Raw genomic sequence first — 15,339 nt, 5'->3', positions numbered from 1 at the left:
TGGGTTTCCCTGCTGGCTCTGTCTATTAAGGTATGATCTTGGGCAGGTTACCCAACCGGTCCAGGCCTTGGTTTTTGCATCTGTGATATAAATTAGGATTGCTATGTGGATTAAAAGAGAGAATCCAAATAAAAGCACAGGCATCTGGTACGAAAGTAATACATGACAGTTGTGTACTACTAATTCTAATTAATACTATTCCCCATGTTTTTAACCAAGTGCCAAGTTCAGTTAAAACAGTTCTGCTGCTTTTCAAACTGCTTTAGTGGTTCAGGTAAAGATCTGTACTCTCTCTCCAGCTCTCAGGATTAACTAGTTCCTGCAAGAGCCAATGAGGTAGCCCCCTAGGCAACTATGTAACTTTTACTAAAATACATTAATGTAGTACCAATATTATTCCCCTCATATTTTCATCTTGAAGCGTTTAAAAAATTATTCAATTAATCCAGGTTTATTGTAGAAAATAAAGATACAAAAATATAAAACACAATAATCTTATTACCCAATGATAACAATGAATTTTTGGCACTTTTCTCTATGTACACATACATATACACATAAATGTTTGTTTTACAAAAAATGGAATCATTCTAAACACACTGGACTGTAGCCTCTGTTTTTAAATCATTTATCAGATCTGTATTATGAACGGTTCCATACGATTCTGTGTATGGAGATATTTTTTTAAAACCACAAAAAAAGAAAACCAAATAAAACCCAAAAATAAATCTCCTTTCATTCCACTTTATGCCATTTCCAGTTTTACAATTCTAAATAATGCTGTGATAAACAAGTGTTCATACATTCTTGCACGACCTTCTTATTGATTTTTTTTAGGAATAACGTGGTAGTGGTAGAGGTGTCTGATCTATACTGCCAAACTGTCCTCCAGAAAGCTAGTATTTTCCCACCAGCGATGTGTCAGAAAGTTTATAACACTGGATATTTTCATAATATACATTTTTGCCAATCTGATAAATGAATTATGTTCCCTTATATTTGATTGCTAAGTGAGGCTGAATGTTTTTCATATGTTTATTGGCCATTTGATTTCTCCTTTTGTGAAATGCCTTTTAATGTCCTTTAGTATGATATTTTAATTAAAACGGTATTTTAAAGACAGTAAATCTTTGTCTATCACCATGGTTTTCAAAGTGTGGTCTGGGGACCCATGAGAGCTTCAAAGGATTCCAGAGGTTAAGCTGGTTTTCAGAATAACATTAAGACATGATTTGCCTTTTCTATTCTCATTCTGTCATTATTGTAAAACACCAATTTGTATTGTAAAACACCAGCCTTCCCAGAGGCTTCATGACATGATAGTGCCATAGGCTGAATGCAGAAGCACGATTTATTATTGTTTTTTCAATGAATAAATAAATACATATTTAAATTTGTTCTCAGTTCTAATTTTGAATGTGATAAATATTGACAGATGTAGGTCATTAAACAATAGTTTGGAGTCCTCAATAATTTTTCAGAGTGTCCTGGAGTTCTGAGATCAAAAACTTTTAAAACTGCTGATCTATTACACAGGGGGACAAAAAGTTCTAACAGTATGGCATTTGTTTTGGAAATTTATTTATGATGGGTATTGCTTTTGGCTCTACGGAGGTTTTACATTTTTATATAGAAAACTTATCAACTTTTCCCATTTCCTGATTTTGTTGACATATTTTAAAAGACTCCCTATCTCAAGGGTATTATTAGTAGTGTTAAAATCCTACTAATCCTTTGGATAACAGATCAAACAGCATTTCCTCAGGGAATCCTTTTATTATGTCCTCAGATGAGATTAGATTTCATGGTTTCATACTCTCAGATGTCTAGTACTTCTCTGTCATAATACTTATCAAATAATAATGAAATAGTTATTTGCATATTTATATTTAGTAGTTTAATACTGGACACTCCATTTGTGAAGTAGGACTGTTCTGCTCATCACCACACCCCAATACCTAGAAGGGCACCTTGCCCCAGCAGAGGTTCAATGAGTATCTGAATGAACGAATGTAAGAAGCACAGTTGTCATGCAAACACATTAACTTACATATTTATATTCTCTTGTGCGATATCATATTGTCTTTTTATATTATTACCACCATGGTATTTCCTTGCCCAAATATTTATTGATATCGAGCAATTGCTGTGTTTAAGGTGCATACTAGATGCTGTAGGTACAGTGATAAAAAAAAGGGATTATCTGACCCTCTTACATTTTAACCAGTGAGACACACATTAAACAACAAACTGCAGAATTACTTATTAATTCCAATAGCACATAAAATGGAACTTCACCTCGTCTGGGGCCAGGAAACACTTACTTGAAGACATGTTATTTCAGCTGCTATCTGAATAACAAATAGTTGGGTGTGGGTGTCAGGGGTGGTGCCCTGCTGAAATGGGATGAGTTTTAAACAGAAGAAACTACATTTGCAAGGACTCTGAATGGGGAAGAAATATGCATCTGTTGAGGGACTGAAAGCCAGAAATTAAGGGGCAGAATGATGCTCTTAAGATGTACAGAGGGTCTCATGAGTCTTGTTAAGTATTTTGGCCTTTGTCTTTGCGTAATGAGAACCCCTTAAATGGATTTTAAAGGGGAGTGATCTGATTAGATTTGTGATCTCTTACTGTGGGAAACAAATATTACTTACATATTTTGTTTTCTATTACTTCAGCCCAGAACAAAGTCCCTCGTACCTAGACTCAAGCAGACAGTATTACTTTTGTATCCTTAAATAAAAATTCACTTAACTCCTGGCCCTAGATAGAGATTTCAAAAGAATAAAAATAAATAAGGTGATTGTAAAACACCAATCAACCAGAAAGCCCAAAGCAATGTCTACAGGAGTGAACAACTCTTGTCATTTTCAAAGTGCATGCAGTATTCATTTGGCATCAGCAGGTGGCGTAAGGCGTCATGTTACTGCCCTGCTATCAGGAGGAGAGAGGAAGTTACTGAAATCTCTGCTGAGTCAGGGAGGAATCATGTCAGCTCCCAAACATGCTATTTATATTCGTGCATCATGTGACCTGGCTCAAATGTCTCATCCCGGGCTGGCTTCTTCCACTCACACAATACAATTTTCTCATTACTAAATTTGTTTTGCATTTGACAAAATTTAATAGATTTATAACATCAAAAGTTTTCTTTAAAAAGTGCTTTAATAGTCTCCCTACCTCCCCATCAACAGATACAGTGCTCTGCAAATTTCTAGGCAAACAGTATTTTTATTTCTCCCCAGACAGAGGCCAAAGCTTCCTAACACAGAGTGTACACAGAGAAATGTCTGGTAACTGTCTTTTGTCTCAGAAGATAACGATTTCAATATTCTTTCCAAATACTTAGACATATGATAAAACAACAAGCTTCAAGGAACACTGTTTTTTGCTTACATATGAAATGGAGGACTTATTAGATCTCCAAAAATTTTTAACACACAAAAACAAAAAAAAAGCCCCAATTTCTAAGCTATGAACCAGGACTGTCATCAAGTTCTCTGGTTCTCTTCTTTGCTGAAGCTAGTCATGGTCCTTTAAAGCCAGAGGATATGACTCCGGGACGAGGCCTACCTACCTCCACTCTGCCTTGTTGTGCAAGAAGGAGTTACACTGGTCAGAAAGTTTAGTGTCATTTGACATAGACTCCAGAATTGAAATGATTTGCTTGAAAGATGGCCGTTTCTGAAGAAGAGAAAATACATAATCACTCGTTGGGACTTAAGAAAGTAGATCTTTAAGAGAAAATCCACAAGCATAGTAATAAACTCAATTCACCATAACAAAATAAAATGTGATGTAATGTCCTAATTTAGTTATTTTACAACTGTCAGACCGTTCAGGTTTAGGGAATCGTATTTTGTATTTTCAATCAATTATTCATAAGAATAGACTGAGATGTCATTTTTCTATTGTGTGGCCTAAGGTTGGAATAATTACAGTTTTTCTCTAGGTAAGGAAAGTACTAATTCTGTCTTTTGGGTATGGTTAAGGACCCCTAAAAGGCAAAAGTTAAGTCCTTTAAAAATCTATCTCTGTGATAAAGCAAGTATAGTAAAAGTTAATGGCAGAGCTGGGTGGTAGGTTTACCAGTGTTCACTATAAAATTCTTTCAACTTTTCTGTATGTTTGAAAATTTTTATAACAAAATGTTGGGGGTAAATCTACTTATCAATCTATCAGCAATCTAAACTAATTGCTCAGAGAAACAATCCCCAATTTTAAAGCCATCATAACTTCATTGTTCTCCATGTTTATTCCACATTATAACTAGCTTTGGTGCTGGGAAACTCTTAAGGTTCTGTTTAGCAGAAATTGAAAAAGGACTGGTTAGGATGTATTTCTTTACGCAGCAGTAACTACACTAGTCTATCTCTTTAGACTCTAGCCAAGGTTGAGACAAAAGGTTAAAACAGAATGGAGAAAGATAATAAAAGGATGATGCACATTCTCTCTTCATCATGCCTCATAATTATACATTTCTGAGCAAATTACGGTTGCAGCAATTAAAACATGCATTTTAATTTGGAAGCAAAAAAATCAAGAAGGAACAATGCTGAGGTGGTTTGCTCTCAGGACTTGAGTGCTTCCTACATTAAGAAAGGCAATTTTTCCATTTCTCAGGAATATAAAACTGGGCTATTTATTCTGAGTTCTGTCATTACTGTCATTACACCTCTTTTAAGGGTGTGTGTTTGTGTTTTAAGAAGAGGGCACAAGTAGCTAAATGTCACTGATGTTACAGTATGCTTTCTAATCAGCAAAGAAGAAAAGGCCTTAAGTAGGAAATCTGAAAAATTCTTTTGACTCTGTTTCCATTTTAATTTCTCCCACCATGTGTCAGGTTGCAAAAGGAAAAATGTTTTGATTGTTTTCACAGGAACTAATTATATAATAAATATAGGATTTTCATTTTGCATGGAAAAACAGGATGAGCTTATTAATTTTTAAAGAATAATATTTTTCCCTACATTTAGTCATCCTTGAAACAAAGGTGGAATTCTTTTGCAATTGGATGACAAGTATCCCTGGAAAAGTCTTAAATTTATAGTTAGAATATGCTCTCAGATGGAAATTATCAAAGTGAACATTTAAAAAGCGATAACAATGCAGAATTTTGTGTTAATAATATTTTATGAGTATTCTGGTTACACAATACAAGATTTGGTTTAGGATCTTATGTAAGTTCCTCTGAAGGGACTTAGGTTCCTTTTGGTCTTATGACACTTTGCTTACTGACAAAGTCACAACTAGGACCATTTATTAAGCATCTACATACAGTATTTCTTTGTTATCTTCATTTTATAGATAAGGAAAATCAGTCTCAGAAAAGTATATATTGCCCAGCATCACACAGGAAGCAAGTTACAGAAACAGCGGCCATGCTCTTAAACCCTTCGTAATGTTTTATCATGTGAGGGTATGATATTACTTCCTATCAAACTCAGGGCTTTATTATTTTTTCCTTATTTAGAAATGTCACTTTAGAACTTGAACCAATACCCATTTTTACTTCCTTTTCTTCAATAAAATATTTTGAGCACCTGGGGTTGCCAGTGGAATGATCTGACATTTACTTACTATCAGCTTTCTCTTGTATCCATTACCCCTCCTCATTGCAAACGAACATATTTCTATAGGTGAGCTGAATATTTTAATCTATGTGTTAATGCTCTAAACTCTAAGGGCTGAAAAAAAAGAAATAAAATGTATTAACCACCTGTTGCTCTCTATGTGCATAGGACTGGCTACTTCAGTCCACAACAAATTGGGCATCTGCTTACTAAATTTATGTAAAAGGTGCTCTAGGGAAACACATCTAAAACTAGCTCTGTTCCCTGAGAGAGCCTGCAATCCATCTAGGAAGAAAAGATATTTTAAAAAATACAACAGTACAAGGTAAGGAATAGCCCAGATTGTGGTTTAGGGAAAGGAGTACTAAGTGTGGGCTGGGGTAACAGAGTGACCCAGTACTTGAGGACGAAGTAATCAGGGGAGAGAGGAGAGAAGGAAGAAGGCGTGTTCAGGGAATGAAGTGTGTAAAGTGTGTCTAGAGATCAGCAGTGAGAGCCGGAATGGGGGCTGTGGCTGGGTGGACAGTCAAATTGAATACAGGGGCACGTGTTAGTTGCATCAGAATAAACGCCATGAATTTAGGAAATAAAAATCAATCTTAAAACTTTATGCTTCACCTTGCTAGAACACAAGTTTCCCCTGGTCCTAAAGAAGGGTCACCTTATTACATGTTAAAGACATGCCACCTTCATGGCATCATCACTGGGCCTAATGTCCTTGTTGTGTTAGATGTATACACTATCATTTAATTAAGGCACCATAAATGTATATTCTTAGAATTTTAATTAACGTGGTACAGTTTCCAATTAAGAATTCAAAACCTGCTTTGCATACTGAAATATAATTACAATTATAGAGATCTAGTTGCGTTAATCTAATTCAATGTAAATAATTTCAGGTGAAATTTCTATTTAAGTATCAGAGAGAAAAATATTGCCAAATTACTATATATGCCACAATGGACATATAACTGGTAGAAAGAGTATGGAAAGGGTAGTATGATACCATTTTAACAGTATAAAATAAATGCTCCAGAGCAAGCTTGCAGATAGCCACTTATAGTTTCTACTGGATTAGTCACAAAGTGCATGCGTTTCACTTAATGCTTAAAAATCCCCATATTTTGCAAAATCACACACTAAAATTATAGGGCCTAAACAGGGGCAGGGCAGACCATTCAAAACCTATGCAACTTTGTTACAGAATACTAATAACACCAATAATAATCCTAAATAAAAATATTAACACAGTTTAAAACAATGTTAAATTCTTTAATAAAAAACAATACTAAGTAAATATAGGATTCTCCTTTAAAAAGAGGTGAAGGTAGTTAGATGAACATGAGTGAAAGCAAAGATTGAGGCTGCTAGTTATCACGGCAAAAGTGAACCGCACAAGGCTGAGGAGAACCAACAATAAACTCTGCCAAAACAAAGCACTGGCCAGCCTAGCCAACAGGGAGCACGCGGGTGGAGGGGTCTCACAGCTCCATGTCCCTTGCTGCACCCCTGGGCACACTACTGTACTTGGTGTACAGCTGTCCTCACTTAGTGGTGTGGAAGGATGTGCCAGGAAACATTATGCATAATTCAGTGTGAATTCTGTGTTATATTAACACAATTCCCATACTCACCAATTGTTTATGAGTTATTCCCACTAGAGAAACATGTTGTAGAAAGACAGACTATATGTTATCATCATTCATTCTTCTTTGGGCTCAGACTGGAACTGGGCTTAAATTAAGGAAGAAATTCCATTCTTAAGTCTTTCTTTTCAGATCTCTATTTAAAAGGTGAGTTTGCAATCCATCGATTTCCATGAAAAACTGGACAAGTTGGAACTGTAAAATTTTAGTTCTTTTTTTGAGTGTATCTCTCTTATTCTAACGTTTAATCTGAGGATGTTTATTTTTTACCTTTTTATTATGGAAAATTCCAAAGATACACAAAAGAACCTCCATATACTAATCACTCAGCTTCAAAAACTATCATGGCCCATCTTGTCTATCCATCATCCAATTCCTTTCACTTTATTTTAAAGCACATCCAAGACTCGCCTATCATTTCATCTATAAATATTTCCATGTGTATGTGCGAGTCTTAAAACGATCTTTGCAGGGAAAGGAAATGGGCCATTCATGCTCGAATGTGATAACCACATGAAAGCCTAAAATCTGGAATTTCTCCAATTCTATTGTGGTAGCTTAAAAAAACATCACTGAAAGTGGACAAGGAGAACATAGCAAGATTCTCCAGAAGTGCTGCTTTTGCCTGGTCTCTGCTCAGAAAGGCACTATAGTGTAGTGGTTAAGATACCACTAAGATAACGCATAGGGATGCGTGTCAGACTGCTTGGGTTCATTCTCCAGCCCCACCGCTTACTAGCTGTGTGGCTTTGAGCTCATTATTTAACTTCTGTGTGCCTGGTTCTTCATCTGTAAAATGAGCATAATAACAATACCTATTTCACAGAGATGGTCTGAGGAATAAATGAGGTAGTATACATCAAGTGCTTGGAACAGTGCCTGGCATATAATAAGCACTGTGTGCTAGCCATTTTTATAACATGAAAGTGCAATAGTTATTATTAAAGATGGAAAAACAAAGGAATAAAATTCTTTTTATGGAATCAAGAATGCCAGAGTGCTGTAAGAAAGAGCCAATAATGAGTTCCTAGGGATCAAGATAAGCAGATGTCAACAGTCAATCTGGGGCTCACAGGAGGAGCAACCTAGCTTTGCTCTGTAATGAATTTTATTACCCCAAGGATTAAAAACTCAAAGCCAAACAAACAAGTGAAATTTCAGAATTCTAACGACAACAAAAACATATATCTATACCTTGGCATCAGCTTCCCAACACTGACGTAACAGTTCAGCAAAACTTCTGGGGCAACTGCTTGGAATGGTTAATCTCTACAACAGAGAAAGAAGACAGGAACCAAAACAAAACAAAACGCAAGGATTTACTTGTGAAGGTAAGCAAATACTAATTGAAAAGTCATTAAAGCGTTAATTTAAGAGCATCAACAAGACAAATTTAAAGCTTCCATTGATTAATATGTGACAGGTGAGAATTTATGTTTAGATTCATAATATCTAATCTCTAAAGACACGTATACTTTTCTTCCAAAGAGGAATCATAGTGGATGGAGAAATCAGGTTCAGCACAACAACAAATGCAACAAGACATAGAATCAAGTCTAAAAGAAACTTGATTGCTTTTAGGCAAGAGGGGCAAGTTGGAACTTAAATACTAAATCTAAAACCACAAATCTATCACTGTACTTTTATAGGCAACTCTGAAATATGCAAACAGGCTGGGCAACTAGGAAAGGAGTTCAGCATTGGCAGCAGGTGTACAACTCTGAAAACTTCTTCAGCACAGACCATCAGAAAGATAATTTTAAAGGATTGTGTGTTTTCTCATTGGCAAAGACGACATTCTGAATGTATGACTCATATGGCTTAGTTCTGGTGAAACTCGTCAACTGTAAGGACTTGATACAACAAAGATTATAATGTGACGATCAGTCCTGTTCTAACATTCTACAGTAGTGGTTCTCACAGAACACAGGATGCCCCTGGGGGCTGCTTAGAAATGTAAGGAGGCATTTGTGTTTGTTTTAAAGACTGGAGGGTTGCACCTGGAGCAGGTCAAGAATGCTAGACATCCTTCAATATATCAGAAAGCCCTGATTAAGAACTCTGTCATATTCCACCAAACTTGAAATGCTCCATGTGCATTCACGTAAGTAAAACAAGCAAACAATGAGGTTTATAATTTTCTGAGCCTAGAATCTAACTCTTATAAATAAACACAAAGTATTTTTTGAATAGTTTTAAAATGCACTGAACTTTCTAAGAATGCAACTACCAAATAAAATAAATCAAGGGCAGATTGACTTTTGCATTATTCATAACCTTACCAAGATTTTTGGAAAATGTCACCTACAACAGTGTTGCCCTTGGTACTGGAATCATCACTACAACCCAGTTCTACTCTGCATTTGTAGCTGTTGAATTCCATTTATAAATAGGTGCAAGCATCTACAGCTGTTCCATTATCTCCTCTACTGTGGTCATGCTGAGCATTTATACATTGCAGTACATATTTATTTCTTCTTTATGTTACAGTTAGAGCATTATGTTGACTTAAAATATAATGTGTGTAGGTAGGTTATACTACCTCTGAATTTCATTTCAGGGAGGAAGAGGGCGAGTCAACACACTTATAAAAAGAGCACTGGATGTGATAGAGTTGAAAACCCCGATACTTAGAAGGACTACGAAGATTTATTCCACAGTACTGTTTGCCAAAGAAGTTTTGCAAAGAAAAAGCTTAAAGCTTAACTTAGTTGGATTTGGGGGAGGCTATGTGTAAAACTAGAAAAATAGTTGCCTTGGCAAGAAAACAATCTATATTTGGAATTACAAATAACTCTAAAATCAAAATAAACTAAAATAAATAAAACTTTAAAACAAAGTAAAAAAATAAAACAATCCTCTTCAAGTTAGAGGCTATGCTAAGCATTTTTTAACTTCTAGTCTTGTGATTTCATAGAATAGAACAAGATGTAGTAAACTGTACTATTATTTTACTGTAATGTAAGCTGGAAACCTTTTGATAAAGATCAAAAGGAAAATTAGGTGTTTACTTTTTTAAAAAACATACACAATGGCTGGGGTGGCAACTAATAAAAACAGACAGTAATTGCAATTATGCAACTGAATGCATTCCATGTATAATGAAAAATAATTTTTCATAAAAGGTAACATTTTCAATATAACTTTATCTCAACAGTTTTCCAAGAACTGAAATGTGAACTGGATCAATATGGATGTTGATCTTTTCTATCATCTTTTCTTACAGACAAACTTTTTAGATATCACTTCTGAGACATTATAAAAGGAGACATAATTATTTTAAATTATCTGAAGTGGTCAAATATCAGCTAAATCTAGACTCAGACACTTTATTTAAGGGATTATTTTGGTACATTAAAAAGTACTTTAAAAGAGAATCCAAAATATTGTCCCGATTACACAGCTGTGGGCATTCCTAATGGCATTAAAACATTCTGAAACAACCAGATATTGGCACCAGGTTTGCACACTACTTAAAACTTTTTTAAAATAAAACCGTTCAAAATTTAAAATTAAAATATTTCACAACCACTAAATTAGGCATGACATTTTTTAAAGACCATATTCTTTCTGGCACCATTTTCTACATAAAATGCAAAAATTATTTTTTAAGTCAAGTTTATTATCTTTTTCTAAAGTATAGTCAAGAACAATGGATTAAGTTTTTTGAGGCTTTCTATGTTAATCAAGAATACCAGTTTTGCTACTTAGAACAAAACACATTTTGTACAAGAATCTAAGTATTTATAAAGACAGAAATTACGCTGCCAGAACATTCTGAATGAGCACTAATTGAGTTTTATGGAAATTACAAAGGCAAAAATACATGCATGTAAGATTTAAAAAATTTATTGGTAATGCCCTCTTAATTTCATGCCTTCTATAAGGGTTCATTGTTTGCTTTGTAAAGTTTAACAGTGCTTTATTGCTCTAGTTTTAATAGGATTTAATATTAGGAAAAATTATTGTTTGAAGGCCTTATTTCATTATTAAAGGTTTAGAAGCAAAGATCTTCAAATATAATTTTCAGAAAGTATTGATCTTCCTCTAGATGCAAAAAGCAATAATAGGGGCCAGCCCCATGGTGTAGTGGTTAAGCTCGGCGCACTCTGCTTTGGCAGCCCGGGTTCATGGGTTCGGATCCCAGCACAGCCCTACACTACTCGTCAGCCGTGCTGTGGTGGCAACCCACATACAAAATAGAGGAAGACTGGCACAGATGTTAGCTCAGGGTGAATCTTCCTCAACAACAACAACAAAAAGCAATCCTACATGGTGAAAGTGAATAAGGTCTAGAGTCTAGTTAAGAGTAATGTATCAATGTCAATTTTCTGTTATTATACCATACCTATGTCTCACCAGTGGGGGAAGCTGGGTGAAGGGTACACAGAATTCTTTGTAATATTTTTGCAACTTGCTGTGAGTCCATAATTATTTCAGGATAAAAAGTTAAAAAGAAAAGATAATGCTAATATTTGGATATAGGTGCATTCTAGGGTGACTAGCTCACATTTAAAATGTCTCCCTCAAAGTTTAAACACATCTTTCATTATTTAAATGAGGCCTGTTAAAAAAAATACAGCTTTCTCTTTTTAACTCAATAACCCAAGGTATTCCAAAGTAAAAATAAATAAAATAAAATAATTAGAAGTTGAAGGGGTTTTATAAATTATATTTAAGTCAAAGTACCAATTTTATTAGGAAATAAAATAAATTCTTGGGAATTATTTAACGCTACGTCAACAGAATTTGCTTTGGTAATAGTACTTCCATTTATGAGGTGAAATGAAGACACCTTCTTGAATGAAGACAATGGAAACTACATTTAAACTTAATTTCCATATTGTTGACAAATATTGTGCAGAATAAGAATAGACAGATAAATATCCTTGTAGTACCCAATTTTCCTTAAATTCATTAAAAAGTTGAGAAAATTTATTTCACCATGTGGGTTTCTTTCAACTTACTATCATATTTCATAGATACAGTAATGGAGGTATTTGAGTAGTCTCCATCAGTTATTAGCTGATCATCAGATCACACCATGGATAAAAGAGCACTCTCTACTGTAGGGGATGCCTGGGGAGAAAGGGGGGAGATAGACTCCTCATGCACATATTGAGGAGGTTCTGAAGGCTATTTATGGGTGACTCCCAAACCTCAAGTCAACTATCCAAAGGCAGTTTTTAAATTCATTTTTCTCTTCAGTTTTAAAAATCCTTGATGGATACTCCAATGTTTTGAAAGTGCTTTAGAGTCACATCTGTTCTGCCATCGTTTAGATGAAATATTATTTTAAAATATTAATTATTCTGTCATACATATTTGGAGGGTTCAGTTAACTTTTAAAAAAACTTCTTGTTTATCTTGAAATGATATAGAGGGAAAACATTATACTGAGTGCTCTGCTCCAAAGTCAACAGAAGGTCAATAATTTTCTTCGCTCTCATTTGTAAACCCAGAACCAAACATCTAATCATCTCACTGGCGAAAGAAACAAAACAGAAACAAGTGGGTTCTCATATCATGAAAATATCAGTTACCCTGTATGTGAGGTCTGATTTAATAGCACACCAGGAATAACTATCACATTTAATTAAAACAGAACAGTTCCTGTGAAACAATGAGTAAGACACATTCTTGAATATAATTCCTTTTTATTTTTCTTAAATTGGCAGCTCTCTCCCATCAAGTTCAGCTATCATGAACATTTCATCCATTCTCAGTGGCTCAGGAGGACAAATTAATAAGGTAACCCTGGATTATGTGATCTAAAATATGGAAACTTGGTTTCTCTTAGTCAATAGCAGCTTTTTGATTAATCTAGTTTGTTCCTGCACTCACATGGGGAGCAGATCAATGTAATTCTTTTAAAGCATTAAAAAGGGAATATCTCTAGACATTCACCTTTTTGCAAATTATTTTATCCTAAGGTTGCACTCTTACCTTTTGTGGAAGGCACAGACAAGATTTGGAAATGAAGAAGTTTTGTGAAATAAAGTTGTTTTGCATTGCAAAGACAACTGCGTGCTTCCATTACTTGATCTAAGTTCTCATAATACCTTGATATTGGATGCTTCATCCTTATGCTGAGAATTTCCATGGCTGTGCGTTTCAGTCACAATTTTAAACCTTTCAAAATGTAGTTGCTCTCTTTGATATGAATGTACCATGTTCTCTGATGTAGGCTCATAGGTCCAACTAAGTGAAAGCCTCAATTTGTGGGAAGAAGAAAAGCGAGGCTGGGGACACAGCACAAACGGTGTTTACGCCACTGAAGTTCTTTTGAAATGGAAAGGCTCTGCATGAAGAAGCGAACAGTTATGCCACTGCCTCGCCAATTCCAGTGAGGAGCTCATCTTCAATGTAGTGTTCAACGTAGGTGGCAAAACTGTAATTTTTCCCTTTTTTGAAACTATTTTTTCTTCTTTTATTTTTGAAATTCTCATCTAAGCGACAGTTTCTTGTACTATAGTGACTCCTGCTGGGAGAGGTAAGTTGAAGTAGCTGAAGGTCTCTTACAGATATATCAACTCCCGGCCAGTAAAAAAGATGTCCTAAACGCAGGAGATGGAGTTAAACTGTTCCCCTACCTTGGACGCAATGGCTTCTTTCATCACTAAGAACAAACCCCTAGGTTTTACAATTGAGACTGAGAAACTAGTACAGTACTTGTACAATTTTTGATCTACAGCATCACGACGTGAAGCTGCAACAATTAGATGTAAAGGGTCCATTCATGAGGAATAACATCACTTTGACCCTTTGTGTTAGCTCCTACTGCTAATCTTTCCATAAGCGTGAACTTACTTTCAATTTGAAGAAGATGAAAAAGTCTTTTGCAAAACCCCAATACTGTTTTCTGATCTATGTACCTGAATGGAGAATCGTAGTCTTACCTCGTTTTTTTCCACTACAAGCCAAGCTACTTGTAATCCTTCCAAACCTTTAAAGGGGACCTCCCTTGTTAGCATTTCCCAGAGAACCTGGAACAAAAAGAAAATGGAATTTTCATTCTTGTACTTTATATTTTTGGTATATTACTGAAACTTTATCTAACATTTAACTGTATCCAATTACCAGACACAACCAACCCCATCTGTAGAAACTTGGACAAAACGTTATATATTCATGAGCAGGACTTCTTCCATATATAATATACATTTTTTTTGTTCCTTATAAAGAAAAAAACTGGTTTAGAAATTAGAACGTCTAGAGCCAGACTTAAAATTTTATGAAACCAATGGGCCTAAGTGATTTAACTGTATCTCATAAGCTATTAAAATTCTCACAGTCCCACAAATTAGATTTTATATTTTGTTAGTCAAACTCTTTCCACCTTCAATCTGTGATAAATTTCTCTATAAGGTAATAACAGGGAATTCAACAATATTTTTAAAGGTTCAATAATAGTCTCATAAAAAAAAAAAAAAATCAAGCCCCAAATCCAAATCACTGGCTAAACCACTTACACCAAAATGGTAGGTACCTGCCAAACTGTAATATTTGGAGTTTGTGTTTTGAAGAAATCTCTCTCAAAATGAGTCAGTCTAAGGATTCATCTTCATCCACCTATAGCATAATTTATTATACTATATTCTACAATGTAGTAAACACTTGATGTACATATAGGCTGAATGTGTGTGTGTGTGGTTATGTATGTGCTCATCTCTCTGCAAACCTTGAGGTTGGCATGATTAATAAATCTGCACTGGAATGCCCAAAGAAAGCAAACTGATACTGGGAATGCTGAAAACAGCCAATGATTTTGGTTTTTCCTTAAACACTGAGTAATGGAGATTTGTGCACTCCAGTTACTTTCTCTATTTATACAAATGGGCATCAAAATTTGAGTCTACCCATACTTTGTGAAGTGCAAAAACAATTCTAATTTTATCAGTAATAATCATAATAATAACCACTATCATTTATTGAGCACTTATTATGTTTCAGGTACTCTGTCAAACCCTTTACGTATGCTATCATGATTAATATCAATCCCATTGGATAGATATTGTCCTCATTTTATAGATGAGGAAACTAAGGCTTGAGACAATTAATAAACTTGCCCAATGACCCAGTTATCAAGTGGCAGAGCCAGAAGATGAACTTGCTGT

General features: G+C 35.0%; 1 protein-coding gene across 3 annotated transcripts in view; it reads right to left on the bottom strand.

The window, feature by feature from the left end:
• Positions 1–15,339, bottom strand: part of MAP3K20 (mitogen-activated protein kinase kinase kinase 20) — a 173,440-nt gene that overhangs the window by 50,617 nt on the left and 107,484 nt on the right. For all 3 annotated transcript variants that reach the window (XM_058549269.1, XM_058549270.1, XM_058549271.1), the window contains exons 8-10: positions 14,122–14,208; positions 8,417–8,491; positions 3,581–3,687 (exon numbers count right to left, since the gene is read on the bottom strand). In XM_058549269.1, coding sequence (XP_058405252.1) covers positions 3,581–3,687; positions 8,417–8,491; positions 14,122–14,208 — 269 coding nt within the window. The remainder of the gene's footprint in view (positions 1–3,580; positions 3,688–8,416; positions 8,492–14,121; positions 14,209–15,339) is intronic.

Source organism: Diceros bicornis, chromosome 10 (assembly GCF_020826845.1).
Source record: "Diceros bicornis minor isolate mBicDic1 chromosome 10, mDicBic1.mat.cur, whole genome shotgun sequence".
Lineage (NCBI taxonomy): Eukaryota > Metazoa > Chordata > Mammalia > Perissodactyla > Rhinocerotidae > Diceros > Diceros bicornis.
The sequence above is the reverse complement of the archived record's forward strand: the minus strand, read 5'-3'. Positions and strand labels throughout refer to the sequence as shown.